This window comes from Pituophis catenifer, unplaced genomic scaffold (assembly GCF_029215685.1).
Source record: "Pituophis catenifer annectens isolate HBS135680 unplaced genomic scaffold, rPitCat1.0.hap2 SCAF_4, whole genome shotgun sequence".
Lineage (NCBI taxonomy): Eukaryota > Metazoa > Chordata > Lepidosauria > Squamata > Colubridae > Pituophis > Pituophis catenifer.
The window spans coordinates 49,611,986-49,638,760 of NW_027256884.1; the positions used below are offsets into that span (position 1 = coordinate 49,611,986).

A 26,775-nucleotide genomic window follows, 5' to 3' on the forward strand; every position below is an offset into this window, starting at 1 on the left:
ATGGAAGTATGCAAAAATTCACTTGCATGTTACTCTTTCTAGCCTCTCAGAAGTAAAATATTCTCTCTCTCTCCTAAATGTAATTGCAAGTGTCTTTGAGATACTAAATATTTATCATTTTTGCATACTGTCTCAATTACTAGGTCTTAGGCCTATTCACAGCAATCAACTGATCCAACAAAATTCTAATAATTGAAATGCATGAAATAAGCAATTATCACCCAACAACCATACTATGGGTCCAGGTCTGTTAAAATAGAATAGTTTTCAGGACTTTTTCAAACCATCTTACTTTTATGTCACTCTACGTGGCTTACAATATAATAATAATAAAAAAAACCAGTACAAAAAATAAAAAACATAGCATCAAGGCATTATCCAACCAATCATCCAGACTGCATTTATTGTTTAGCAACAATAAAAAAGAAAAACCTGTAATATCATTTCTCTCTCTCCCTCTCCCCCACTCTCTCCTTGAAAGCTGATCTTATTATTTCAACACAAAGTAAGATTTTTTTAAAAAAAACTGATTAGAAACTAAACAGATCTGGAGAGACCTCGGATTCTTTTGGAAATGAAAATGTAGTAAGTGGTGTTTTCTCTGTCCTGGACCAAGAAGCAGAAATGATTGCGAAACTCATATTTAATCCTGTATATTATGGTTCATTATTGTTAATATTAAAAAATGCTGTGTAGCTTAGAAGCTCTCAGCAAAAATAACAGCAACTGTTGTTTGTGGCAGAAGCTATCCCCAGCTCTTATTTACACACACACACACACCTATTTTTATTCCACTTTCCCTGGGTCCTTGGGAAAGGAAGGCAATCTTTCCCCATCACCATCTTTAATAATCAGAACTTTGCACCGGCGCAAGATTTAAGCACACATTTTGCGGAGTGTCTCTCCTCCCCCCACCCAGGAAAAAAACAGGATTCAGAAATGTGAACCAGAAAACCCAGGATTGCCGACACCCGCTTTAGAAGAAGAAGACAGATGGAAACATGTCACTCATAGAAAAAAACACAAACCTAGTACAAAACCCCTGTCCAACCCAACCCACTCTGATGCAGCCCCACTGGTGCTAAGTAATTGATTTCATGGATTCTTCCTAGAAGAAAACATGCAGAGACATAGAAAAATACCATCATCAAATGTCCCTAAAAAAGTAGCACCATCAAATGGTTCTGATAGAAAAATACCCCAAACCTCCCTAGGGGAAAAAAAGTCAAGTGTAGGTGATAGGAGATTCAATTCTCAAGGGAACAGAACCAGCCGTCTGTAGACCAAACAGTCAATCCAGAGAGGTATGTTGTCTCCCTGGAGCAAAAATCAAAAGATGTGGCTGAGAACCTAATTAAAATAATAAAATCCACAGATTACTATCCTTTTCTACTACTACATGGAGGGATGAATGACACAAAAAAGGACTTTAAAACAATATTGAATGACTACGAGCAACTAGGCAAGAAAGTCAAGGACTTAGGTGCACAAGTAGTTTTTTCATCTGTACTGCCAACAAAAGGACAACATCACTGTAAGAGAACAAAGTATTCTAGAAGTGAACCAGAGGTGGGATTCAACTGATTCGCGCCTATTTGTTAGAACCGGTAGTTAACGTTCTAAGCAGTTCGGAGAACTGGTTGTTGGAAGGAATCTCCTTTTGTTTTTGTTTTTCCATTTTACAGGGCTAATCCTGTAAGGAAGGCATTCTGGTGTTGTTTCTAGTCTAATCTTTATTGCCCTGCTTACAGAAACTGCCTCTCAGTTAACCCTTATTACATCATAACAGCTAAAGGTTCTTGGCAGACTCTGGAAGGTTTTTTTCCCCCCCTTTGCTGGTACTTTGCTGGGGCTTGACTTATTTTAAAGGGGAAGGGTTGTTTTAAGCTTTTTACACTGCTGTTAGGAGGAAATACTCCCCTGTTGGAGTTCTTCCAGCCAGGATGCAACGATCAGTGCTTTGAAGACTTAATTTAATAACGAAGCAGAGCTGCTGGAAATAAGCTTTTAATGACAAGGAACCAAGATGAGTGACATTCAGCAAGGCTTCTTGGCTAGCTAGAAAGATTGACATTCAAACATGAGTTTACATACCCTTTCTAAGTTTTGGTCTAAAACTGGTTTTTGGTGACGTTTAAATCCTGATGGGATAATTTTCCCTATTCAACTTTGTTTGGAAAGAAAAAGGTAAATCTCTATTTCTGAAAAGAAGCAGGATTCAGAAATCTGGCTAGCTCCTGTGTCTATTTGTTCTGGTAATAAGTTTAACAAGCAACAGGAACTGTGCTTACTCCTTTGCTACATTCTAGCGCTAATTGCTTTCTTTGTTGTTAGGCCGGAGGTCCTCCGGAGCCCTCTCCTGTGGCTCCATGTCGGGTGATCCCACCACTCGCTGGCCCCGCCCCTCGCCCTCCCCTCCCCTTCCAGTCACTCTTTCCTGGCCTGAGAAGGTAAGGGTGACGGTGCCTCACTCTTGCTGGAGCTTCTTCCAGCCCTTGTTGATACTGGGCATGCCTCGGTCGCTTGGGGAGATGCGCAACCTGCTCTCCACCCCAAGACACTGGCCCAACCCAGTTGCGACCAATATCGACCTCGCTAACATGAGAGTTAACGGGGTGGGAATGGGATCCAGGAGTATCAGGATGGGGTTGAGGTTTGTCCCCAAACCGTGAACCAGCTCACAAGCAAACACACTAGGACTGAAATAAAACTAGCAGAGGAGTCTTTTATAAAAATGTACTTTACTTCAAAATGTTTAAAAAACACTATTATCTTTAAAAAGGCACATTAATAACAAAGTCTTATCTTGGTTAAATGAAGCCAGGCCATCTCCCTAAATTCCTCTCCACAATACCGAAACAGTCCATAAGAAAAAACTAACATGACATTAAGAAGCTTCGGTGTCGATACATCATCGAGGTGGTAGAAGGGCAGCAGTATAGGCTTCACAGCTAAAAGTCACCTGTGAAAAACAATTCAATCAGCAAACATGGCTTGAAGCTCCTGGGAGGGAAACTGTCCAGCAGCAACAGTTCAGATGTTGGCTTGCGTGCTTCAACTCAGCAAAAGGCAAGCCGAAATTGGAGACTTCAAAAGGCTCCCAGCTATCTCAACTCACAGTTGCAGCTAGCTCCGTGGGAGTATCTTTACACAGCTCTTCAGCTCCTTTTCTGCTGCTATCTCTGCTGCAGCTGTCAGGACTCCTTAGCTGAGTTCTCCTCCCTTCTGCAGCTCTGCTCTGGGCTCTGCATCCAGATGGGACAACAGAAAGGGGGATGGGCCCACAGCACCCAGCCGCGGCTTTAAAACATGCACGGGGGACTTTTGCTGCCTGTAGGACACTTTTCAATGAAAGCCATGAGGGGGAGGGACCCCCTGGCTGCTGTGGCGGGACCGGGAGGGTGCACATAAGCAGGGAATTCACATCCAACGTGCTCGGCCAAAGACTGTGGGGGAGGGGGACACAGCAAGGCAATGGCCGAAGCCTTAGTGCAGGAGTGAAGCGGCCGTCTACTTACTTTCATGCCACATTTGCACTCAAGGCAGCCTTTGCCTCCCGCCGCACAAGGGGGGAGGGGAGATATGAGAGAGAGAAAAGGGAATTCTCCTCTTTTCTCTGTCTCTCATCTCTTTATCTTTTGTGCACGTGCAAACACACACAAGCAGGATACCCTCCTGGACCATGATCACAGCAGCTGGCCGCGCTGTGCAGAAGAGCCAGAACTCTTCCCTCCCTGCATTCGGCGGTGGCGGCAGCTGCTCCTCTCTTCCTGAGCCGACACGAAGGGGACCGTGGCTGGCGCTGAACTGCCCACTAAGGACTCAGAATCATAAAAAGCAGCCGGTCGTGGGCAGTACGGAGAAAACTCTGGGGGCGCTAGGTCGAGAGAGTGAAATGAGGATGAAAGAGAGAGAAGGGGGAAAGGGAGAGGGAAAGGGAAATGAGAGAGAGCTGGAGGGAGAGAATGAGAGAGAGCTAAAACAGAGAAAAACAGAAATGAGAGAGGGAGGGAGGGAGGGGGAGAGAGAGACCCATTTCCCACAGAAAACACTGGGAGCCACAAAACCTGGGTAGGCGTGGCTGGGGGGGGTCATGTGACTGGGTGGGAGTGACATTGAGTTGGCCATGCCCACCCAGGTTTTGTGGCTAACAGTGCTTTGTTTTCTGTGGGAAACTGGTCCAAATGGCTCTTTGAGTGTTTAAGATTGCAGACCCCTTCCCTGGATGATAGGCTCAAGATCCAGATGGATCTTGACAGACTTGAATACTGGAGCCTATCTAACAAAATGAAATTCAATGTAGAGAAAAGTAAAGTCTTACAGTTAGGCAAGAAAAATCAAAAATACACATATAAACTCGGTGAATCCAGGCTTAATAGCAGTAACTGTGAGAGGGATCTTGGAGTCTTAGTGGACAACCAATTAAATATGAGTTAACTGTGTGCGGCGGCAGCCAAAATTAAGTCGCATTAACAGAGGGATACAATCAAGATCAAGTGAGATACTAATACCACTCTATAAAGCCTTAGTAAGACCACATCTAGAATATTGCATCCAGTTTTGGTCACCACACTATAAAAAAGATGTTGAGACTCTAGAAAACGTGCAGATGAGAGCAACCAGGATGATTAGGGGACTGGTGACTAAAACATATGAAGAACGGTTACAGGAACTGGGCATGGCTAGTCTAGTGAAGAGAAGGACCAGGAGAGACATGATAGCTTGTCTCTGACATGATAGGGATCTTGGATATGTTCCAACATTTGAGGGGCTGCCATAGAGAGGAAGGGGGTCAAGCTATTTTTCAAGACACCTGAAGGCCAGACAAGTAATAATGGATGGAAACTGATTAAGGAGAGATTCAACCTAGAAATGAGAAATTTTCTGACAGATCAACCAACCAATGGAACAGCTTTCCTTCAGAAGTTGTGGGAGTTTCATCACTGGAGGTTTTCAATGAGAGATGGACTGCCATTTGTCAGAAATAGTGTAGGGTGGGGGGTTGGACTAAATGATCTACAAGGTCCCTTCCAACTCTCTTAATCTGTTAACCTCTGATGCCAGCTAAGATGATATAACTGGTTGGGTACAATAAAAAAAGCCTGTAAATCTAGTGAAGATTTTTAGATTCTTTACTGATAACTCACATTGCTTACTGAAGCAGATATTACTATGTTCATATAACATGATTAACTAACTAAAATTTGCACAAGTTATCCATGATTCTGGGTTCATACAATACACTCTACATAAATTAGCTAGTAGACTTCATGCTACACTCAGCTAAAACTGTAGTTTGTAGTTCAGGATGTAAGGAAAAGCACAGCTATAATAAATGATTGAATGGACTCCTACAAAATTAGCAGATTGCCTAGGGCAGTGATGGTGAACCTTTTAGAGACCGAGTGCCCAATCTGCAACCCAAAACCCACTTATTTATCGCAAAGTGGCAACACAGCAATTTAACCTGAATAATGAGGTTTTACTACCTAAAATAATGATAAACAAGGCAGAGTTCAGCTAATTGTGCTAGGAAAAATGTGATACACTTTTATGCCCCTTAGTTTTTTTCTGCTTTTGAAATACTAGGTTTAGCAACAATAAAAAAGAAACTTTTGTAATATCATTTATCTTTCCCTGCCTCTTTCTCTCCCCCTCCCTCCCTTTCTCTCTCTCTCTTTCCCTCCTGTCTTTCTCTATCTCTCTTTCCCTCCCTCCCTCTCTGCCTGATTCTCTCTCTTCCCCTCTTTCGCTCCCTCTCTTTCTCTTTCTCTCTGTCTCTCTCTGTCTCATCTATCCCTCCCTCTCTCCCTTCATCCATCTATGTGTCTGTGCTCTTCTGCCCAGCTTCACGTGTCGTGTGAATCCAATCACTTAGGCTGTGGAGGGGAAGTGGAGGCTGGCAGGCAAAGCCAAGCGTTAAAAGACATCCACGCAAAATAAGGCAACTCCAACCTGGATCAGGTGGGGGAGACATCCCCCCTTGCCCCTCTCTCTCTCCCGCCACGGCAAGGTCCCAGGCAGCCTGAACACAGCTCTTTCCATGGAGGCGACCACCAAGCAAAGAAACATGGTGCTCTGGCTGGGAGGCGGCGGCGCGGAGCCCCACCTCTGGCTGGCGAGAGCGGAGCAGATAGGGCGCGCACCTCAGAGGTGGTATTCAGCAGGTTCTGACCAGTTCTGGAGAACCGGTAGTGGAAATTTTGAGAAGTTCGGAGAACTGGTAAATACCACCTCTGACTGGCCCCGCCCCCATTTATTCTCTGCCTCCCGAGTCCTAGCTAATTGGGAGGAAATGGGGATTTTGCAGTAATCTTTCCCTGGAGTGGGGAGAGAATGGAGATTTTACAGTATCCTCCTGGAGTGGGGTGGGAATGGAGATTTTACAGTATCCCCGTGCCATGCCCACCAAGCCATGCCATGCCACGCCAACCAAGCCACACCCACAGAACCGGTAGTAAAAATTTTTGAATCCCACTGGTTGCACCTTCCCCACTACTGCAGCGTTTGGAGCCGCGCTTGGCAGAGTTTGCAAGTGGGCTCGGTGGGGTCGCTTAGCAGGGAGACCCTGGACGGTTTGGTTTGCTTCGGTGTGGGGTGGGAATGCAGAAGGTAGATGAAATCTGTGCCTCTTGGCGTTGAGCTCTCAAAGACTCCTTTGGGGTAACAGGGAGGGGAGGGCAAGGGGGGCAGGACCAGCCAGTGGTGGGATTACCCAACAGGGAGTTGCAGCGGAGGGACAAAAGAGCCCGTGGCTTGCCGACACCCGCCCTGTGGCATACTGTGCTGGGGCGACAGTGCGGGTGCCCACAGAGAGGGCTCTGCGTGCCACCTCTGGCACGCGTGCCATAGGTTCGTCACCAGGAGCCTAGGGTGTTGTTTTTAATAGTAATCTTACTTGTTACCTCTACAATCTAATATATGACTTGCATTCACAATTATCAACACGTAATTTTACCAAATGTTGTCTGAGTTAAATTGAAATATTGCTAAGTATTTGTTAATGCTTCTCTTAACTGGTATAGAAAGTTAGCACCCACCCTTCGCCTAGAAGAATGAAATATTAAAAAGGCAGAATATTATACCTCCCTGGATGAGAAAAGGAGATACATGCTTTTGGAAAGCAGCCCCTGCCTTTGTTAATAGCCCCAGAAACACTGAGCCATCCTATCTACAAGACGAAAGGCTGACCCAGTTTATCTACAAAAGACCTTCACCCTCAGGACATAATAGGTGCCACCAGATGGCACCTGGGAATATTACATCACCCAGCAAGATTCAACCAAGTCTGGGACTCAAGACAACCTATAAAGTTACCCCTGCATGGTCCCATGGGAGTCTGACAACCAATCGGAATACATTTCTTTCACAGGAACAGGAAGCAACTTCAAAGCCCAAAAGAGGGTATAACCCTCTGTCTTTCTCTCACCCATGTGCTGGATTGCCCAGGACCTCAAACCATGTGGTCCTGTCCACCAATATCTTTCCAAATAGCCTCCATGTTTCCAGTGTCTTTCTTCCCACTTGGAACTGAACTCAGATGGATATTTCTTCCAACACTGGAAAACATTGCTACATGCTCACACGTAGCATAATAACCATTATTTGATGCAAACATACAGTATTTCAACTAAGTCCACTGTACAATATTAAAACGCGTTCCCGCGAAGGATATTGGGTAAATATTTTTCACCTTGAAAGAGCTTCTGGGTGTACCAGGCAGGATGTAGGGTAAGAATCATTCCCCTAACTTGGAAAACCAAGTTAATAACCAACAATACATATATTGTGGAAGAGAGATGCGGGCTGGGAAAAGCTCCATTGCTGTTATACATATAATGTAATACCAGCCTATCCCAACTCTGCCCGCGAATAGGACGAGTAATTGTTTCATAAAGTCCACTTGTTCTTTCACGTGGTGAGACAACTGAAATATCTTTTGGAAACAAGTGCTTCACACACTAGTCTGTGCTACATGCCTCCTAAGGACCAGGACGGCATTACAAAGAATCTTGAATTTAAGAAGACTCACCCTACTCTATTGTGTTGCACTTCTCTGAGAGCGCGCCTTAAAAGCCAAAGGCACCTTGTAGAAAATATTGGTTCCCAGCCGCCGCCGCCATCGCACGCTCGAGAAAAAAACACGGACAAAAAACTACAAATCCCGTGAAGCGTTGGGAAGAGATCACGACTTGAAGGAAAAGCGAAAGCCATTTGTGATCTCCGGGCAGAATCCTACGCGGATCCCTCATGAATACTGGGAGTTGTAGTTCCAAGCTACTCCCATGGTCGTGCTTTATCGGTGTAAAGGCAAACCCCGGATGCAGAGAAAAGCTTCTAGTGATTGGCTGAGCCCAGGGAGACATGAAGGGCTTCCGGTGCGGCCCGACCTGTTTGGATGCCATCTTCACATTATGGCGGGGCGCGCAGCCGGCTCATCGTGTGTTTAAGGCAGTGCTGCCGCGGAGGCCAGACAGGCTACTGAGCTGGAGTCGTCTGAAGGAAAGGAGGCGGCGGCGGCCCTACGGGTTGGTACGAGACTATTCAAAGGTAAAATATTGTGTTTCCTTTCCCACTTTGCTTGGGAGAAGGGCTCCAGTTGCAGGTGGTGTGCTTCAGTTTCAGTTTTGGGAATATTTTTGCAATGTCTTTATATTTCCTTGGGAGAATGCCGCACCGGAGCAGGGATGGCTTGCAGCCACATCCTTCTGGAAAGATCCGCAGGAGAAAAAGGATTGGAAACTCTGGAGCCATGTGCACCTGCTCAACATGCTCTTTCTCCAGTGAGCGGGAAGAGAAGAATAACATGTGGAGGGATATCGAATCGCGAATCGCCTTGGCGACTCGGTGCTCTAAGTCCCTCTGCTGGAAACTTCTCATTTATAAATGTTGTCGATTCTGCCGCATCCACTTTTGATCACTGTATTCTCCTCGTGCAAAATCCAGGTTGCTACTGCTGCATCACCAAGAGCTGATGAGTCAATTGTGTGTGACCTCTTAAAGACAGGAGGGGAGAGGCGTTTGTTACTTGAAATGACCGGCTGCTTGGGGCTTACCAATTTTGAAGAGGTTTGCTTTTTGCTTTTTTATTTTGAAGGAAAAATCAGCTTGTCAAGGAAAAGAAGTTGTCAAGGTGTACACTCCAGCAGTCTTCTCCTTTCTTCTGGCCACTAAAAGAGCTAGTAAAAGAACAGGGAGCAGGAACCCTAGTTAGAAAATTCCGTAAGATCTCTACATTGTGTGGTTGTCTTTGAGTTCTGCTTTTGAAGATGGAGAACCAGCAACCAAGAATAGGCAGCAACAATTCTTTTCTGACTCATCCCTTCTGGGCATGGTGGCAAATAGAGCTGGGCCCACAGGGGCAATAAAAAGTAGTGACATTTTCCTATTCATTTTTCTCTGAGCAGAACAACCTAAAAAATTGACAATTGAAGGAGCACACCCACACTAACTTTTTCATTCACTCTTTTCTATCAATAGGTAAACTAAATGTAAATGATGACCTTGGCCACAATATCCAGAAGGAACAAATAAGTGACATGCTTTCTTTAACTCAGTGGTGCAGGGTAAGGTAGAAAGTTAAAGATGGTTGCTGTTCCTTGAGGGAGAATATTATTGTCTGTGGCATTGCTGTATTTTGTTCCCTCACAAAACATCTCGTGCATGGAGAATGTTGGGAAAAGTCCAACCAAGAAAATCTGTATGTAAAAATTAGCCATTGTGGTGCTTGTTTTGTTAATGATGGTTAACAAATGACAACTGTTAAGAGTCCTTGGTACTCTCCAAGGTTGCTTGGTTGGTGGCAAATGTTTCACTACTTGACTATGTAACATCATGAGTCCTGCAAGTGTGGGATTTGCTTCCTGTTTATATCCGGTAGTTTACCCTGCCTGTAATGATGGGGGAGGAGGTCCTTCATTGATAGTTCTTTAATTAGGGTATTGAGCTAGGAAGGAGGAAACCATACCCCACCAACACTGACGAGGCAAGCTACTATATATAACTGTATGTAAATAGGGAGTAAATCTTATGCTATCTAGTAGTTAACTAGTTGAGTGAGGAAAGGTTTGCAACCAACTAAACTCAACAGCAGAGACTCCACACTGCAACTCTGAGCTACATACATTCTCTTCTATTTGAACAGTTGTTGTATGTGACCATTATTTACAGCACAAATTGTGATATTGCAACCATGTTGCAACCATAATCATTCATGAATAAAATTCATAGGCTTGGGGAGGGCAACAAACTCATCAGAAATATAGTCAATTTGTTGTCTTTAGCCTTTTTTTATCACTCAACTTTTCCATTTTAAAAAGTCGAAATTAAATTTTGGGATGTATGCATGTATGTATGTATGTATGTATACAGACTGACAGTATATCACAAAGTGAGTACACCCCCCTCATATTTTGTAAATATTTAAGTATATCTTTTCATGTGCCAACACTGAAGAAATGACACTTGGCTACAATGTATAGTAGTGAGTGTACAGCTTGTATAACACTGTAAATGTGCTGTCCCCTCAAAATAATGCAACACACAGCCATTAATGTCTAAACCGGCAGTTAGATGCAGCAACAAATGAGTTCACCCCTAAATGATAATGTCCAAATATATATATATTAGAATATATAATAAATATTCTAAGATTCTGTAAGTGAACATCTTAGTAAAATTTAATGTGTATACACATACACAAAATTTAGTCCATCTAGTCATCATCTAGGGTTATCTAGTCCAACTATCTGCAATGTGCAGAAAAAAACCCCCATCCTTGAGATGTGGCTTTTTTTTTCTTTAAAACTACCAGAAATGAAGAACCCACAATCTCCAGGGGTATACTGCCCCAGTCTTGTAATATTTTCGTTTCAAAAATTTTTTTCTTTTAATTAACCAGATCTAGGTATCTCTATCTTCAATCCATTATTTCTGGACTTTCCGTGGCAATGGTACATTGATCATCTTCCCCATTGAATCCTTTTATGGGGCTGAACATAGGACTGAATCCCTCAGTCATCTTTTCTTCAGAGTAAATATGCAAACCCCCAATAATTCCTATAGAACTGCCAGCAATATCTAAACTTTTAAGGCAAAACCTTCAGCTTGTTATAGCACACATTTTCGGGGCTAGAAATTCAACCCAACTGGATTCCGTTGTAGGAGACACAGGATAATCAATTAGTGGCAACCGAATGTGGTGATTGTAGGGCAAAGTGTAGCGAGAAAACGTTAGTTCGCGGCTTTTAAATCAAAGAGCAAATAACAATGTGCCGTCACTTCGGTTTCCCGCGTTCCCTCGCCACCCTAGACACTCATTTTCTTCGCAGAGATGGGAATAGGTGGTCGCGAACCCGTCCGCGTTCACATCCTGCGGGGGGGGGGGGGATGTTCAGCCACAGCCGGGTATTTGGGCAAAAGAGACAGGAAGTTCCTCCTGCGGCGTCGTTCTAATCCGCTTCGCTAAACTTCCGGTTTCACAGTTCGAGTTCTTGGCGAAGGAGGTATCTGTAGTAGACGCTTTCTTGGTACCCTTATTCCGTCTCTTCTTTCTCCACCTCCGTACCTGGGCAAGAGCCCGGCGTTTGGTTGAGCGGGAGGGGTCTCGTTACCCCACCGTGTCGCTTCTCACAGGAGCTCTTCAGAGCGGGAAGGGGAGGCGGTTTGATCATAATCGGATGGAGTTCCTGCCTGTTTTTCCCCTTTCCGCACAATTCTAAACGTTGAAGCAATGACGTTAAGGAGACTTGTCTCCAAGTATGTTCACGGCATTGTCCTAGGGCCTAGGATCAACAAGGAGCGTGATTGTTCCCATAGCATCTGCTTATCCTCGCTGTGCTGTATCCCGTTTAAACATGCGCAGTTTGCTGGTGAAACATGCCTATTCTTTTAGGGGCCTCAAAAACTTAGAACAATGCGTTTTTTTCTTTAATAATCTGAGTATATTTCTCTTCCCAGTGCGAGTTGATTACTGTGGAAAAATCAAAGATTTGTGAGTTTGGAATTGGCAACTAGGATCAATTGGAGGACAGCAAGCATACTAAAAATACAATGCTGCAGGAAGCAGAAACTGACTGTGACAGCAGAGAAAATGAAGATGCACAGGAGGTAGAAGATTACATTTCCAAAAACAGAAAGCTGGTGGGGAAAGAATATTGTACCCAAGAGTTGCGGGAGGAGACTCCAGGGAGAGAAGAAACCCGTATTGACCCACCTGATGGCCAGCAAGACTCAGAAAATGAAAAAAACAAAGAAAAAACTTTAGGTACTTATTGCCATTGAAACATAGATTTTTAACATTGAACATATTGTTTGTCTTTATTACATATTTAAAACTCCTATGTTCTTAATAGCTATATGTCCTAAAACTCAAGTATTTTATTGAACCTTATTAAATTCAATTTTGATAATTAAATATATAGTGCTTTGCTAGCTGCATCTCTATATTCCTAAACTTTGTAGATAAAATTGTTTTTATATGGAAATCAGTATTTATACTGTGATTATTCAGAAGTTTGTGTTGCCCATTCTCACCTTGTCTTGTATGAAAATGTTGCTTTGGTTGAAATTTCCTCATATTTTACATTTTTTTATTGTCAATATTCTAACTGTGCTACTCACTACTATGATATTTTCTTGGCCCATAGGAAAAGAAGTATTGTTACTTATGCAAGCTTTAAACACACTTGCTACTCCAGAAGAAAAGCTAGCAGCACTCTGCAAGAAATATGCTGACCTGGTAATATATTTTAGATTTAATATTATAAACATGGATAGCATAATCAACCTTGACTGATCCTGGAAAAACTAAGCAGGATTAAATCTAGCTAATATTTTAATGGGATGACACCAGGAAAACCCAGGATCATAGACTAGACTGGGAAATCAATGAAGCATTAGCAAACCATTGTCATATTGTCAAGTCCCTCATAACTCCACATAACTCAGTGGAAGCTTGACTTTATATAAGCAACTGCAAATTAAATCTGTCAAGCATATACCTAATGGACAGATTTCCTGGAATTTGTGTAGTACATCTTGATTACAATATTTTTCCGTCTATAAGACGCCCCTCCCCTTTTCTTACCCAAAATTCAGAAATCAATATTTTAAACATTAAATAGAAGGCATTTAATTTGTAGAGTAAGACATTTGCTTACCGGTAATGGTATTTTTTTTTTTTGTTTTGTTTTCTGACATTTTTATGGGCTCAGAACGCTCCGACATTACCACTCCCTATCGAATCTGGGCACTGGCTACATGCTCTCTGCAGCATCAGCTGATGTCAGTTACATAAGGCTCATGATTGGAAGAAACCTGTTAGCTTGTCTCTGCAATCGGAAGTTTCGGTCGTGAGGCTAGTTTGCAGAGATAAGGTGCTGGCAGTTTCGCAACTGCGGTTCGGCTCCCCATGTATAAGACGCCCCTCCATTTTTTGGTAAATATTTTTAAGAAAAAATATCATATTATACACGGAAAAATATGGTACTTAGAGTATTTAATATTTTAAGTAATCCAAAGTTAGTCATCTGGAAGGAAAAAATAACAAACTAAAAACAATTATCAAGTCCTATTGTCTAATGTAATGCATCAGATAGCAGATCATATATCTTTAGTACTCAGTGTCTTCCTTTAATGGTCAAGAAATTAACAAAATACTTTTCCTTTCCTATCCTGGTCTTTTGAAAAATGATTTTCTCTAGGTCTTTATATAATCTAAATAGATTACTTTATACTGTAATCTAAAAAACCAGGAAACAGAATAAGTGAATTGGAGGTCTTCTAGTCCAACTAGAAGAAGACCTTGGAGGTCTTCTAGTCCAACCCCCTGCTCAAGCAGAAGACCCTATACCCATGATGGCGAGCCTATGGCACGCGTGCCGGAAGTGGCTCACAGAGCCATCTCTCTGGGCACATGAGCCGTCGCCCATTGCTCTTCCGGGGTCCGGCACACGCCAGCTGATCTTCATGTGCGCGGGAGCGTGAAGACCTGGTTGTTGGTGTGCTGAAAACCAGGTGGCTGGTGCGCTGGAACACGGAAGAACAAGTGGAGCAGAGCTGCCAGCCAGGATGTGCGGGCCGGGGCTTCCCTCCCTCCCTGCCCAAGCGGGCTTCTTGCGCTGCCCCAGCCTGCAGCACCGATGCACATCCGCGGTCCAGAGCACCTGGCCAGCACGGAAGCAGCGTTTCTCGCGCTGCCACTTCTGGCCAGGATGCTGGAGCAGCCAGGAGGAAAAGAAGGAGGAGCTGCCGTTGGGGAGGTGAGCTGCCCCAGGAGTGCCGGATGGAGAGCGCAACTCCTCACGCATGGAGATGCCAGAGTTGGGGCAAAGCTCTCCTGCCCCCCCAACCCGAGTCCCAGGAACACCAACGACCTTTACCTCCGAGGCCGGGAAGGAGTTCCAGCTTTCCAGCGGAAGGAGGTGGCATTCCCCGCCCAATTCTTTCCCTTTCTGGGGCTGCATAACCGGATTGTTGGGATGTCCTGCCACCCTGACGGGGACCAGGGGTCAGGCAGGGAGACGTGAGGATCCCTGAAAGGTTAGGCAGAGCCAGCTCATGCGCACCGGACAGCTGGTCTTCGTGCACACATGCATGCCAGAAACTGGAAGACCAGATGGCTGGCGCAAACGGAAGATCACCTGCTCTTCCTGTTTCCGGCATGCACACGCTCCCCTTTTTAGTGCCGAAAAGGTTTGCCAACGCTGCCCTATACCATTCTAGACAAGTGGCTGCCAGTCTCTTCTTAAAGCCTCCAGTGATGGAGCACCCACAACTTCTGAAGGTAATCCATTCCATTGGTTAATTATTCTCACAGTTAGAAAAATTCTCCTTAATTCTAGGTTACTTCTCTTCTTGATTACTTTCTATCCATTGTTGTCTTGCTTTGCCTTCTGGTGCTTTGGAAAATAGGTCGGCCCACTCTTCTTTGCGGCAGCCCCTCAAATATTGGAACAAGGAAGTGTAGCCCCTCAGGTTGTCAGGTCCTCAGATACTTAAGGTTTTAAAGGGTCATAGCAACATCTTCAGTGGTGTCAATCAATCATTAACCAGTGCATCTTTCAGTACATGTAACGTGTACTTGTTATTTGGACTCTGTTAGCAGGCAACAGTTGCATTTTGCCCCAGTTGCAACTTATGGACATTTTTCAGCTTCTTTGACAACTTATTGCAGTCATCAAAACAAGATTGGCAGGTGGCACATTAGCCTTAATTGTGCAAAAAAAAAAAAGCTGCTCACTACTGCCAGCTGAACATCAAAGAACATTTACTAAACTGCACATATGTTCTTCTAGGACAAGTATAGTCTAATTAAACACAAGTTGATCTTTAGTCTCTGAATCTACTTTCCTACTTATCAGTAGCACTATCTTGTCTGGATTTAATTTCTGTTTGCATATTGTTATCTATCCCAAAGGTGCTTTTTCAAAAGGCAACTTTGTTTTTGGAAAACCAAGTCCAGTTGCCTTTTGAAAAAGCAGCTTTGGGACTAACAGATTAACAGAAACACTTCCAGCTCTGAACAGAGAGTGTGACTTAGTTTTCATGACACCATTTCTGTGAATGAGATTCTCTGACTCTGGTAAAAGTCAGCTGTAGAAGCTGGTGAAAAAGATCCTGGTATCTGAGTGACAGGACAATCATTGTATGGTCTAGGATTGGAAGCAAAGCATGGAGCTGAAGTGAGTTAATATCTTCATAATTTAAAAAGTGAACTAAACTCTAACAAATGTGCTACTTCCTGCACAGGTATCTTCACAAAATTCATTGGCATAAAGGAGTATCTTTGCTTGAACCAGTAAAGTAACTCAGTGCCACTGTTCTGTTATTGTTATACATATATGTGCATGCGTAGCAGATTTTTTTCATTGGTATCCTAGCAGAAAATCCTTTATAAATATTTTTAAAATATACTTGATATACAAAAGTGACATTTTAAAACTGTAATTAAAGCTTATTATTTGGGAAAATAGAAAAAGACGCCAATGTTATTATAATAAAGATATCTGTAGTAAGAACTCAGTTAATAGAATGAATTGATTTTGCTTCATCCTCCGTGCTAGGTTACAGACTAAGGATAGATAAACTACATGTTAAAAAACTAACAAATTCAAATGCACTTGTTAGGTCTCAAATTGGAATACCAGAAGTTAAATATTCTCTTTAAACACAACTGAATTCAGATATGTATTTTCTCTTTTTTTTTCATTTAGCTAGAGGAGAGCCGAAATGTTCAGAGACAAATGAAGATGCTGCAAAAAAAACAAGCACAGGTTGTAAAAGAGAAAGTGCACCTGCAAAGTGAACATAGCAAAGCAATTCTTGCACGTAGCAAACTGGAATCTCTGTGTCGAGAACTACAACGCCATAATAAGACTCTCAAGGTTAGTTTTCTGCAGTAATATATCAATAAACCTGAAACAAATAGTTCTCTTCAAAAAAGAAAAACCCTGGCTATATAACAAAATGTAACAAAATGGGATTAAGTGAAAGAGGATGACCATCCTAGATAAGTTTGTTACTGTTTGTTCGGAATATACTTTTAGTCAGGTGTCTTTTCAGAGTGGTAAAGATGTAGAGCTGCCTATTCCAAGTTCTTTCTTGATCCTGGTTTCCTCTATTTGCTAGCAAATTGTCACTGTAGGAATTGGGATACCATAATAATAAGATACTGAATATTTGATATAATCAATCATGAGGCAATTAGAAGAAGCATTATATCCATGAATAAATACTTTCAATTCTTATGAATAAATATTTCCTCCTCAATTCACATTTTAAAAATGAATATTGAGATACCTTTGTTCTTTTTTTCTAATTATTATAAATATGAAAATAGTTTAATAGTAAACCATCACTTACAGAAGTTGGTTCTTTCCCTGTTACTCTAAGTTACTCTGTTACTTTTCTTGGAGTTTCATTTCTATCACTGATCTTTTCCCAAATTATATCTCATTAAAATGGTTCTTGGGTTATAACATTAGGCCATGACTTGTTTTATATGAATCATACAATCATTGATTTATCAATCACCTTAATTGTGTTCATTTAGTGTACTAAGTTAATCAAATTGCTTTATTTGCTGTTCTCTTGGTTAAAAATTATTCCAAAGTGAGGAAGTCTTTATTTTAAAAAACACAAGTTCTGTTCTTATCTTCTCTGGAAATTTAACTTTCTAATAGATCTATTTCACTGTTGCTGAAATATGAATCTGATTTTGATCTTCTATTATATAATAATTAGAGCATAGAATAGAACATAGAATAATATGGTTGGATTGGAGCTAGGTGGTTTTCTGTCTAAACCTCTACCAATGTTAAGAGATCTTATACCATTCCGGACTTTCTTTGGGCGTGATGGAATGAATACACAAGATCATAGAAAGAATAACAAAGCAGAATATTAAGAGTTGGAAGGTCCTCCAATCCAACTCCCCACCCCACCCCACCCAAGCAGGAGGCTATTTTCAGACAACTGACTATCCAATCTCTTCTTAAAAATCTTCAGTGATGGAGCACCTACAGTTTTTAGAGGCAAACCATTCCACTGGTTAATTGTTCTCACTGTCAGGAAGTTTCTCCTTCGTTCTAGGTTGCTTCTTTCCTTCATTAGTTTCCGTCCATGGCTTCTTGTCCTGTCTTCAGGTGCTTTGGAAACTAGGTTGACCCCATCTTCTTTGTGGCAGCCCCTCATATTGAAACACTGCTATCATGTGACCCCTACTCATTTTCACTAGACTAGGCATACCCAATTACTGCAACCATTCATCCTTTGTTTTAGCTTCCAGACCCTTAATCATCTTTGTTGCTCTTCTTGGCACTCTTTCTAGAGTTCAGCATCTTTCCAAGGCATTATAAAGTGGAATTAACACTTAATGTGATCTTGATTCTATCCCTCTGTTAATGCAGCCTAGGACTGCATTGGCTTTTTTTGGCAGCTGCAGCACACTGTTGGCTCATATTTAAGTGGTTGTCCAGGACTACTAGATCCCTCTTGCAGTTACTGCTGTTGAGCCAGATAACCACCGATTCTATCCCTGTGCATTTGGTTTTTCTTGCCTAAGTGTAAAACCGTATCTTTCTCACCATTGAATTTCATTTTGTTAGATAGGGCTCAGTGTTCAAGTCTGTCAAAATCTTCTGGATCTTGAACCTCTCTTCTAGGGCAGGACTATCACTCATGGCTTGGATGCATCACGCGCTGGCCACACCTGGTTTAGCAAAGGGGAAAAAAGTCCTGATAAGTCACGTGACGTTGCCGTGACAACGTGAGTTTGACACCCCTGTTCTAGGATGTTGGCTGTTCCTGCCAGCTTGGTGTTATCTGCAAATTTTATGCATCCCTTACAATTACAATTTTAAATCATTCATGAAGATGTTATGAAGAGTACTGGGCCTATATGATACTTTAAAAGTGATACTGTACTATTATGTGGACTTATAACAACTAATTGACTAGATTTTTTTTCATGTTTGTCTGGTTCATATCGGGAACATGTCTTCTGTAGGGCACAGTGTTCAACAAATTGACTTCAAGTTAGAAACAGTTGGTCCCTCATTGCCTAGCAACAGCCAGCTCTGAAAGACATGGTCAGCTTCAGATTTCTCTGCTGACTTTCATCAGAAACAATTCTAATTTGAAATGAAGTTACTTATAATCAGCTTTCTTTTCCAAGTTCAAGTTCACTGTTACCATATTTGTAATTTGGAAGCCTTATAAAAATGATGCCTCATTTTAATGTATTGGTTCTGAAAACAAACCAGTCTTCATACATATTTGTCAGATGAAGTGATGAAAGAATTTGAAAACCAGTATAATCCTAATATTTTGAGATGTTAAGATGAAGCTGGGTTACATTTTTTTGCTGTTGGCCAAAATCTAAAAGAACATGTTTACAAGTGGATTTTAATCTCTTTGGGCAAAAGGAAGAAAATATGCAACAAGCCCGTGAAGAGGAAGAGAGACGTAAAGAAGCAACAGTACATTTCCAGATTACATTAAATGAAATTCAGGCACAGCTAGAACAGCATGGTGTACACAATGCAAAACTCCGCCAAGAAAATATTGAACTTGGGGAAAAGCTGAAGAAACTTGTGGAACAGTATGCACTTCGAGAAGAAGTAAGTAAAGCATTCTAATAATATTTCATTACGCTAAAATACCCACAATAAAACCTCAAAAGATATCTCCCCAATGCTAAGGAACAGGTTTAGAGAATAAGCATCTACAGGGCAGTGATGGGATTCAAAAAATTTTTACTACCGGTTCTGTGGGCGTGGCTTGGTGGGCAAGGCGTGGCTTGGGCGTGGCAGGGGAAGGATACTGTAAAAATTCCATTCCTTCCCCATTCCAGGGGAAGGTTACTGCAAAATCCCCATTTCCTCCCGATCAGCTGGGACTCAGGAGGCAGAGAATAGATGGGGGGCGGAGCCAGTCAGAGGTGGTATTTACCGGTTCTCCACTCAAAATTTCCACTACCAGTTCTCCAGAACTGGTCAGAACCTGCTGAATACCACCTCTGCTAAAGAGATAGATTAGGTGAAGAATTGGCCTAACATCCATTCAGCATCCATGCTTATTGATGTTAGTTTATGCCTTTCCAAGTCTGGTGCAGCATCCAAATCACTTATTATATGTTTTCCAGTTGAGCATGGTTCATTATAAATAATGAAGAACATGTTAGTTAATTCAAGAAGATTCAAGAATTTACCATGATTGAAGGAGGGGACACACAAAAGAAAACTAGCTTGTGAAACATTTACTCGACATTAAAAAAATGGTTTTTAGTTTGATTGCAGTTATGCTTTTCTCTAGCACATGGATAAAGTCTTCAAGCATAAAGAACTGCAACAACAACTGGTGGATGCCAAGCTTCAGCAGACTACACAGCTTATAAAAGAAGCTGAGGAAAAACATCAGAGGGAGAAAGATTTTGTAAGTGTTTTTTAAAAAGCTTAAAATGAAAGAATTATTTAGTAAGTTGTTAACAATATGTTTAGACTTTTTTTGTTATTAGAACAAGCTGCAAATCTGTTTGGGTTTTGATTGTATTGTCAGTAGGCTATGAAGATTAATGGGTTCCTAAATTGTATGCAGCACATTGAGCATTGTTAACTTTGTAATAATACAATGTATAATATAGTTTATGTATGCAGCTCTATGCCTGTTGACCTGTTGCATTTTCCAAGCTACAGGTACAATTTTACATAGGTGTGTAAATATCAGAAGTATAATCTGATATTAAGGTGTTCTAGACAGAAAATATTTTCTTTGTCCTCAGCTGTTAAAAGAAGCTACTGAATCTAGACACAAATGTGAACAAATGAAGCAGCAAGAAGCCCAATTAAAACAGCAGGTAACCAATTTAAATTGTGATTAGTAGCTTAGCTATTAATCTATTAAATGAAGTTGGAGAAGTTTCTTAAAAATTGAAATGATTAAATCAGATTGGAAGCCTAAAACAATTCTTTGGGAAAGGAATACAATAATTAGGCAATTCTTTCCCAAAGAACTAAGCCTCAGTATCAGTCACCGCATATTAGTCACCCATTGGCTATAGTTTGAGGCTACATTAATTGGAAATTGCTTCTGTAACCCTGAAATCTATATGAGTAATCTTACCTCCAAGGTAATTCAAGTTGTTGCAGGCCTAGTCCATTTAAAATAAATATATTTACTGGCTGATTTTGTAGACAAACCAGATTGAGAAGAACTTTTTTATTATAATGAGCATAAATACACAACTTTTATACAAAATATGCAATAACAATTATATTGTAATGCCTTTCAAATTTATGCCAATTTGTCTTGATGTGACAGCAATTATTTTTCACACGGTAGCTCTATTTTATTCATGCTGCTATGTAGAATTCTTTTTAGTTAAATATTATATCAGATGAACTTCTAAAAATCATGTGATAAACCCACACATTTTAAACCTTCCTTAAAAGTCCACATTGATTAGTCTTTGTTCTTTTATTGTTCAGCTAAAGTCTAAATGCCCCTAAAAATTATTCATGTCTTCATCTTTTTTTGTTAACACTTAGTTCTCTTGGAACTAAGGATGGAAATGTGTTTCATAATACCAGTGTTTTGAGCGTTGTTATTTTGATGTAATGTTATTGTAGAAACTTATACCTCAGCTTTTATCTTTTGAAAGCTAACTGGGTGTTTAAATCAATCTAGACAATGTAAGTCTTCACATAAGACCAAATCAGCCTTTAATTATTATTTTTTGGTACCTTTTACATGATATCTGTAATGAGTAACTAGTGTAATTATTATTTAAATAATTTTAAATTATGCCTCTAAATTAGATTTAAACATTGTTACTTTTAGCTTTCTCTTTACATGGATAAGTTTGAGGAATTCCAGACAACTATGGCAAAGAGTAATGAACTTTTCACAACTTTCAGACAAGAAATGGAAAAGGTACTTTATTTTCTTACCTATTTGCCACAAGAAAAATTTATAATGTTTATGATTTGTCTATGTATTAATGAATAAATAAACCTCTCTGAACTTAGTGGAGTTTACTTCAGGGAATGGCAGATATATCCAGCTGAATCTTCTCTCCTTGGAAATTATGTTTGCTTCCACCTTATCCGAACACTGCTTCATGCATTGCCTTGAGTTTAAACATCTTACCTGTTTTTGAGATCTTTTCCCATTCTATCACTCATTTTATCATTCCTTCTCTCATTCCACTCATTTTAACTTTATACATTTCATTCCTGTTCAGTTTCCTGCATTTTCCCTAAACGTGATGGCCATTCACTTTCCCATTAAATTCACATTCATTCAGCACCCATTCATTGAAGACTTTCATCAATTCTTGTTTTATCACACATATTGAAGTACTTAGTTCCCATGCATTATTTTTATATCTTTATTGACATGCCTAACACTCAGTTCCATAGAGCATATACAGAAACATAATCTTCAATACAGTACAATATCAAGTTATTGTGCTGTCCCACTCAAACACACACATAACTCTGGTTTAGAGGGTTTATTAATATTTCCCAGTAACTCCCTTCACCAAAAACCCAGAACTGTCTCAATTAAGTCCAGCCACAAGCAGGCCAATGCTAGTCCACAGGGCAGTTGCCAGTGAGTCCACAAGGCATTTGCAAGTTTCTCAATCTCAAAGGAAACCCACAAGGCAAGATTAAATCCACAATACAAGAGGGTTTGCAAGGCACAATTCAAGTCATGGTGTCAATCCAAAGCAAGGCAAGAATCACAACAAGCAGAAAACACACAGCGAGGAAATGAACATGTTCCCAACATCACTTCCATCTGTCTGTTGTGCTAAATAGCCAACTTCTGGTGCAGCGCATCAAAAAGGGCAAGGGTTTCACCTCATGAGTAATGTGGTTGACCTTCTCTACTCCTGCCTTTTCTCTGCCCTACGTGTTCTTGGATCAGGGCAGAAGGCCTCGCCCTCTTCCTCATCACTGACCTGCTGCAGTTGCATGTTTTCTCCACCTGAAGCCTCGGCTGTCCTGCTTGCAGCTGTGCTTGAGCCAAATCCCTGTCGAATGGCTGCTTGGAGCCTTTAACCAACTCCCATCCGGATATGCTGGAACTGCTTCATCTTCCTCTGAACTGACATATGGAGAGATCTAGGGAAGCGTCCAGCTATTCATCACAGCTATTTTTAATTATTTCAATAAATATTCATTTCTTGAAACAGAAACATTCTACCCACCACCTTTTTATCTAAATTGTACATCTTATTTTCTTTCCCATTTTTAGTAAAAAAAAATTATCAAAGTATACAAATTCATCTACTTGCTGTTTTTTGCCATTTATGTGCAATTTGCAATCATTCACCCGATTATCACAATCTTTGATTAATTTTCTCAGTCCAATTTTTTTTTTGTGATAATTTGCCAATTTTATCACACAGTTATCTTAACATTTGCTTGAAATTATCTGGGATCTCAGACCATTTATTTTTTTTGTAAAATGATTATATATTTTGTTTTGAATCTTGTGAAAGAAATGCAACTAATCTTAAAATAATGAGATTTAATCTCAAGAGACTGGGCAATCTGACAAACAGTAGATTAAAATGTTAATTTCCAGCAATTAGTTACAAATCAGTGTAATTAATTTATTTCAGATGACCAAAAAAATAAAAAAACTGGAAAAAGAAATAGTAGTGTGGCGGACAAAATGGGAAAACAACAACAAGGCTCTCTTGCAAATGGCTGAAGAAGTGAGTATTATTTTCCATTCTTAAAAATCAAAATGCTACTTTTGGTTCTTATTTTATAGTCAGAACTAGATGAAACTTAAAAGTTACTCAATTATCAAACAGTATTTCAAAGAATATAATGTGATTTACAGGGTTTGCTTATATTTTAAACTGAAATTTTGCTAATGTTATGTTCCATAAAAAGATGTCACCATCTTCATAATAAAAATGTATTTGGTTTGTATCTGAATGTTTTCAATCATCAGAAAAAACATGAAGTGTTCTTGTTTGTATAAAATAAGTTGTATATCACTTTTATTTAAACCATCTAGTGAGTGAGGATTGCAATAGACTCTTCAGATTAGAGAAGGAGACTTTTACATGGGAAAATAGAATTTGAATACACCAAGAAAAGGGAATTGGAATTGTGGTCCCCTTACATTACAGATTCTCAAGCCGTAACTGGCCAGTAAAAAAGAGTGATCACAAAAAGGTTTTGAGTTTTCTCATTGGCTGTTTTAAGAGTTTTGAAATACATTGGGTAAAATTCATCTGAATCCTCTATGCTATCTTATTTATTACAGAAGACAGTTAAGGACAAAGAATACAAAGGTTTCCAAACAAAACTGGAGCGTTTGGAAAAGCTATGTAGAGCTCTTCAAACAGAAAGAAATGAGTTAAATGAGAAGGTGGAAATTCTTAAAGAACAGGTTTCTTCAAGAGAAGCAAATGTGGATCTAGCTGTACCTGTATTGCAATCATGCACGCTCAACTCTCATGAGAAGCTGGAGATTTCTATTAATAAAGAACAAGAAGGAATCCAACCAGATATCGAAACAAGAGTGGCAAATGAAAGCTATGAAAAAACTGTCAGTTTGGTTTCCATTCCCACAGATTTTGTTGACTAAAATGTAAACACTGTATTAAGAGATATATTTTGTGTATAACTTTAACTGGTGGTGGTAACTATTAGTTTTGTGGTGAAAATTTTCTTACTTTTTCTACCATATCTGTATTTTCTTAGAACAGAACAGAATTTGCCTGGTACAGGAAGCTGCATAGCAGCTATTGAATAGCATATCTATAAAAAGAATCCACAACTGTATTGCACATTTGCATTTTTTTTTTACAAAAGAACCCCATTAAGGATGCATGCAGTGTTTTTCTTCTTATCCAGTAATACATTACTATATCATCTAAGACCCATGTAAAGTTTTGTCATCATGTTAAGGGAGCAACTTTGATCAGTGTTTGAGCATAAATCTGTGTAATAAATTAAAATTTAAAGCTGAGGTGAGATTACCAAGCAGTCCAGTAAAATACAATTTGTTCTGTGACTATCCATTCTGATACGAAAAGGCTGAAAAATCTTACAGGGTTTAGTGTAGCTGCCAACTGGAAAAACAGGGTGTACAATTCATATTTCTCAGGATTGTCTGATAGCCAGTATAAATTAAATAACTGTTGCCCTTTCTGTTATATTGAAGGAATTAAGGCAGAAAGCAAACTCTTGATAATTTCTCTAAATAACCACTAACTTAAATCTGGATGTATTTTGAATGCACTACTGTTGTTGCAATGATTTTTTAAAAAATGAGCTATAATATAAAAACTGCTGTCATAGTTGCAGCTTATTAAATGCAACAAGATTTTGGTTAGTGGTTGCTAGATTAAAATATATAATCTATGGGGGCAGGGTTTGCTGGGAATTCTTTCATTCTGTTGGATGCCTACTTATTAGTGTGAAATAGTGAACATATATAAATGCATCATCACTTAAGAATGATTGCAATGAACCACACTCAGTACGGGAAATCCTAAAGTCTATATTTCACAGGATACACATTCTTATAAAAACTAGTCTGTCCATGATAGTGTATAAATTATATAATTTAATCCAAAATACAGGAAAACATTCTGGTTTCAACCATTACTTTGTAAAATGAAAAGTCTTACTAGACAAAACATATACATAAACGGAAGTGCCTTCTGATATCTAAGTTACTTGGAATTTGGCACTTCGGTATTTATGTTGCTAATAAATGCACAGCATACAAGACTCCACATTTTTTGTACTGTGGTTAGAATTATGAATGTAGGTCAGTTGCAAGTTTAGGTATCTCCCATAATCTGATTTTTTTAAAAAAAAAAAAAAAAAGAAAGAAAAAAGGGACCAAAAGAGTGCTGCTAGGTTACAAGCTGCTGTTAACTCTGCCTACATGTATCAGCTTTCTAGTTGTTCTGTTTGGAGAAATGTAAAAAATACCAAATTCTGGTACCTAGTTTGGATTCACTTTCTTGAAGCTTTTCTTATTTAAGCACATTATTGATAACGTCTCTCTTTATCTGCCTGTATACTCTTACAGTTTAGTTGCAAATTATTTCAATTTAAGGCTACTGATGTATTACCCTTTTTACCTATACAGTATCCTAATTGAAACCGAATTGAAGAAAATCTTTGGGATATTTGTACTTTTGAGCAAAATCAATTGACATTAATAGTGGACTTGAAAAATCCTGAATTGGAAACTGGCCACTTGTATTTTGTTTCTTAAAATGTGTTTGCATTTCCTTTTGTATGAATTCCACTTCTGTAAGGTAAGCAGTTGACGTATACTGGAAAATACCCAATTATGCTGTCATAAGCATAAGAAACATTAGAGAACCTTTCATCAAACAAATGTACCGCTAGAAGTGCAAACACTCTGAATTTGTAAAACAGTGCAAAACAGTTAAGAAATTGGATAGTGGAACAATGCATGTTGAAAGTAAAAACTGCAAAGATATTTCCTCATAGCTACTATATTTTGATTAGTTTTACCTATGTCTACAATTGACCTAATTATAGGCAAGAGTAGGGTTGTTTTTTAACCAGTTGCAATTATAGATGCATAAAATGAAGCTATTGAAATAATGGCTTTTCAAAAAACCTCTTATGCATTTTTTCTCCAACTTGTTCTTCAGTCTAAATGAAGGTTTTGTTTAAAGTCTCAAGACATTCCATGCATTGAACAATAGAGGGCTAGTACAGGACAAGCTCATTACTTGTCTATTGCCATACAGTGGTATACTGCACTGCCATTTTTATGCTGATTTGTTCAATGTACTTTAGTTGTACACCTCATGCTTATTATAGGCAGCTAGCTGTGTGTAAATTGATAATCATGTGCTTATAAACACTGAAAGCTATTGCTTATACCGTCCACTACTTTATACCTGCAGTTAATTTGCATCCAGTGTGATCAGTATAGGGGATGCACAATTTTTACTGTTGTGTAACTTGGGCTTCAGATAGTTAGTAAATAGTTAAGCCCTAGAATTATTTGGAATATAAGTATATACATGCACATTTTAGGGCTGTATCTTTCTATTCCATTCTTTTCTTACACCTGGTTTTGTTGCAGTTCAATTCTCAGGTGTTACAGAAAATCTACCTCTTCAGACCATAGATGGAAATAACTGTGAAAAGTGATGCAGAACTTTAGCTTGTGCTGAACGCTGCTTTATTATTGCAACCCATACCCATGAAAAATGCTGACTAAGTAGGCACTCTTGGTTTTTGCTTTTCA

At 39.9% G+C, this 26,775-nt stretch overlaps 2 protein-coding genes across 5 annotated transcripts in view; one reads left to right on the forward strand and one right to left on the reverse strand.

The window, feature by feature from the left end:
* CTPS2 (CTP synthase 2) overlaps nucleotides 1–8,139 on the reverse strand; it is a 159,796-nt gene extending 151,657 nt beyond the window's left edge. For both annotated transcript variants that reach the window (XM_070943707.1, XM_070943708.1), the window contains exon 1: nucleotides 8,033–8,139. The gene's annotated coding sequence lies outside the window, so the exon portion shown is untranslated. The remainder of the gene's footprint in view (nucleotides 1–8,032) is intronic.
* A 276-nt stretch (nucleotides 8,140–8,415) lies between these two features.
* On the forward strand, nucleotides 8,416–25,551 carry TXLNG (taxilin gamma). 3 transcript variants are annotated; one of them, XM_070943712.1, is made up of 10 exons: nucleotides 8,416–8,550; nucleotides 11,959–12,265; nucleotides 12,648–12,739; nucleotides 16,215–16,385; nucleotides 18,927–19,121; nucleotides 19,816–19,935; nucleotides 20,282–20,356; nucleotides 21,340–21,432; nucleotides 23,132–23,227; nucleotides 23,791–25,551. In XM_070943712.1, the coding sequence occupies exons 2-10, from the start codon at nucleotides 12,052–12,054 to the stop codon at nucleotides 24,112–24,114; spliced, it is 1,380 nt and encodes a 459-aa protein (XP_070799813.1). In that variant the 5' UTR covers nucleotides 8,416–8,550; nucleotides 11,959–12,051; the 3' UTR covers nucleotides 24,115–25,551. The 3 variants fall into 3 exon arrangements, with proteins under 3 accessions (XP_070799813.1, XP_070799815.1, XP_070799814.1); XM_070943714.1 differs by having other exon boundaries at nucleotides 8,416–8,528; XM_070943713.1 differs by lacking the exon at nucleotides 8,416–8,550 and adding an exon at nucleotides 11,464–11,504.
* The last annotated feature ends 1,224 nt before the right edge of the window (nucleotides 25,552–26,775 follow it).

What these genes read in the sequence shown, in the direction of transcription:
- TXLNG (XM_070943712.1), top strand. Translation starts at nt 12,052, where the DNA reads ATGCTGCAGGAAGCAGAAACTGACTGTGACAGCAGAGAAAATGAAGAT. An exon ending in GCCATAATAAGACTCTCAAG is followed by an intron (nt 16,386 to 18,926) that starts GTTAGTTTTCTG and finishes TTTGGGCAAAAG; the next exon opens with GAAGAAAATATGCAACAAGC. An exon ending in TCTTGCAAATGGCTGAAGAA is followed by an intron (nt 23,228 to 23,790) that starts GTGAGTATTATT and finishes TATTTATTACAG; the next exon opens with AAGACAGTTAAGGACAAAGA.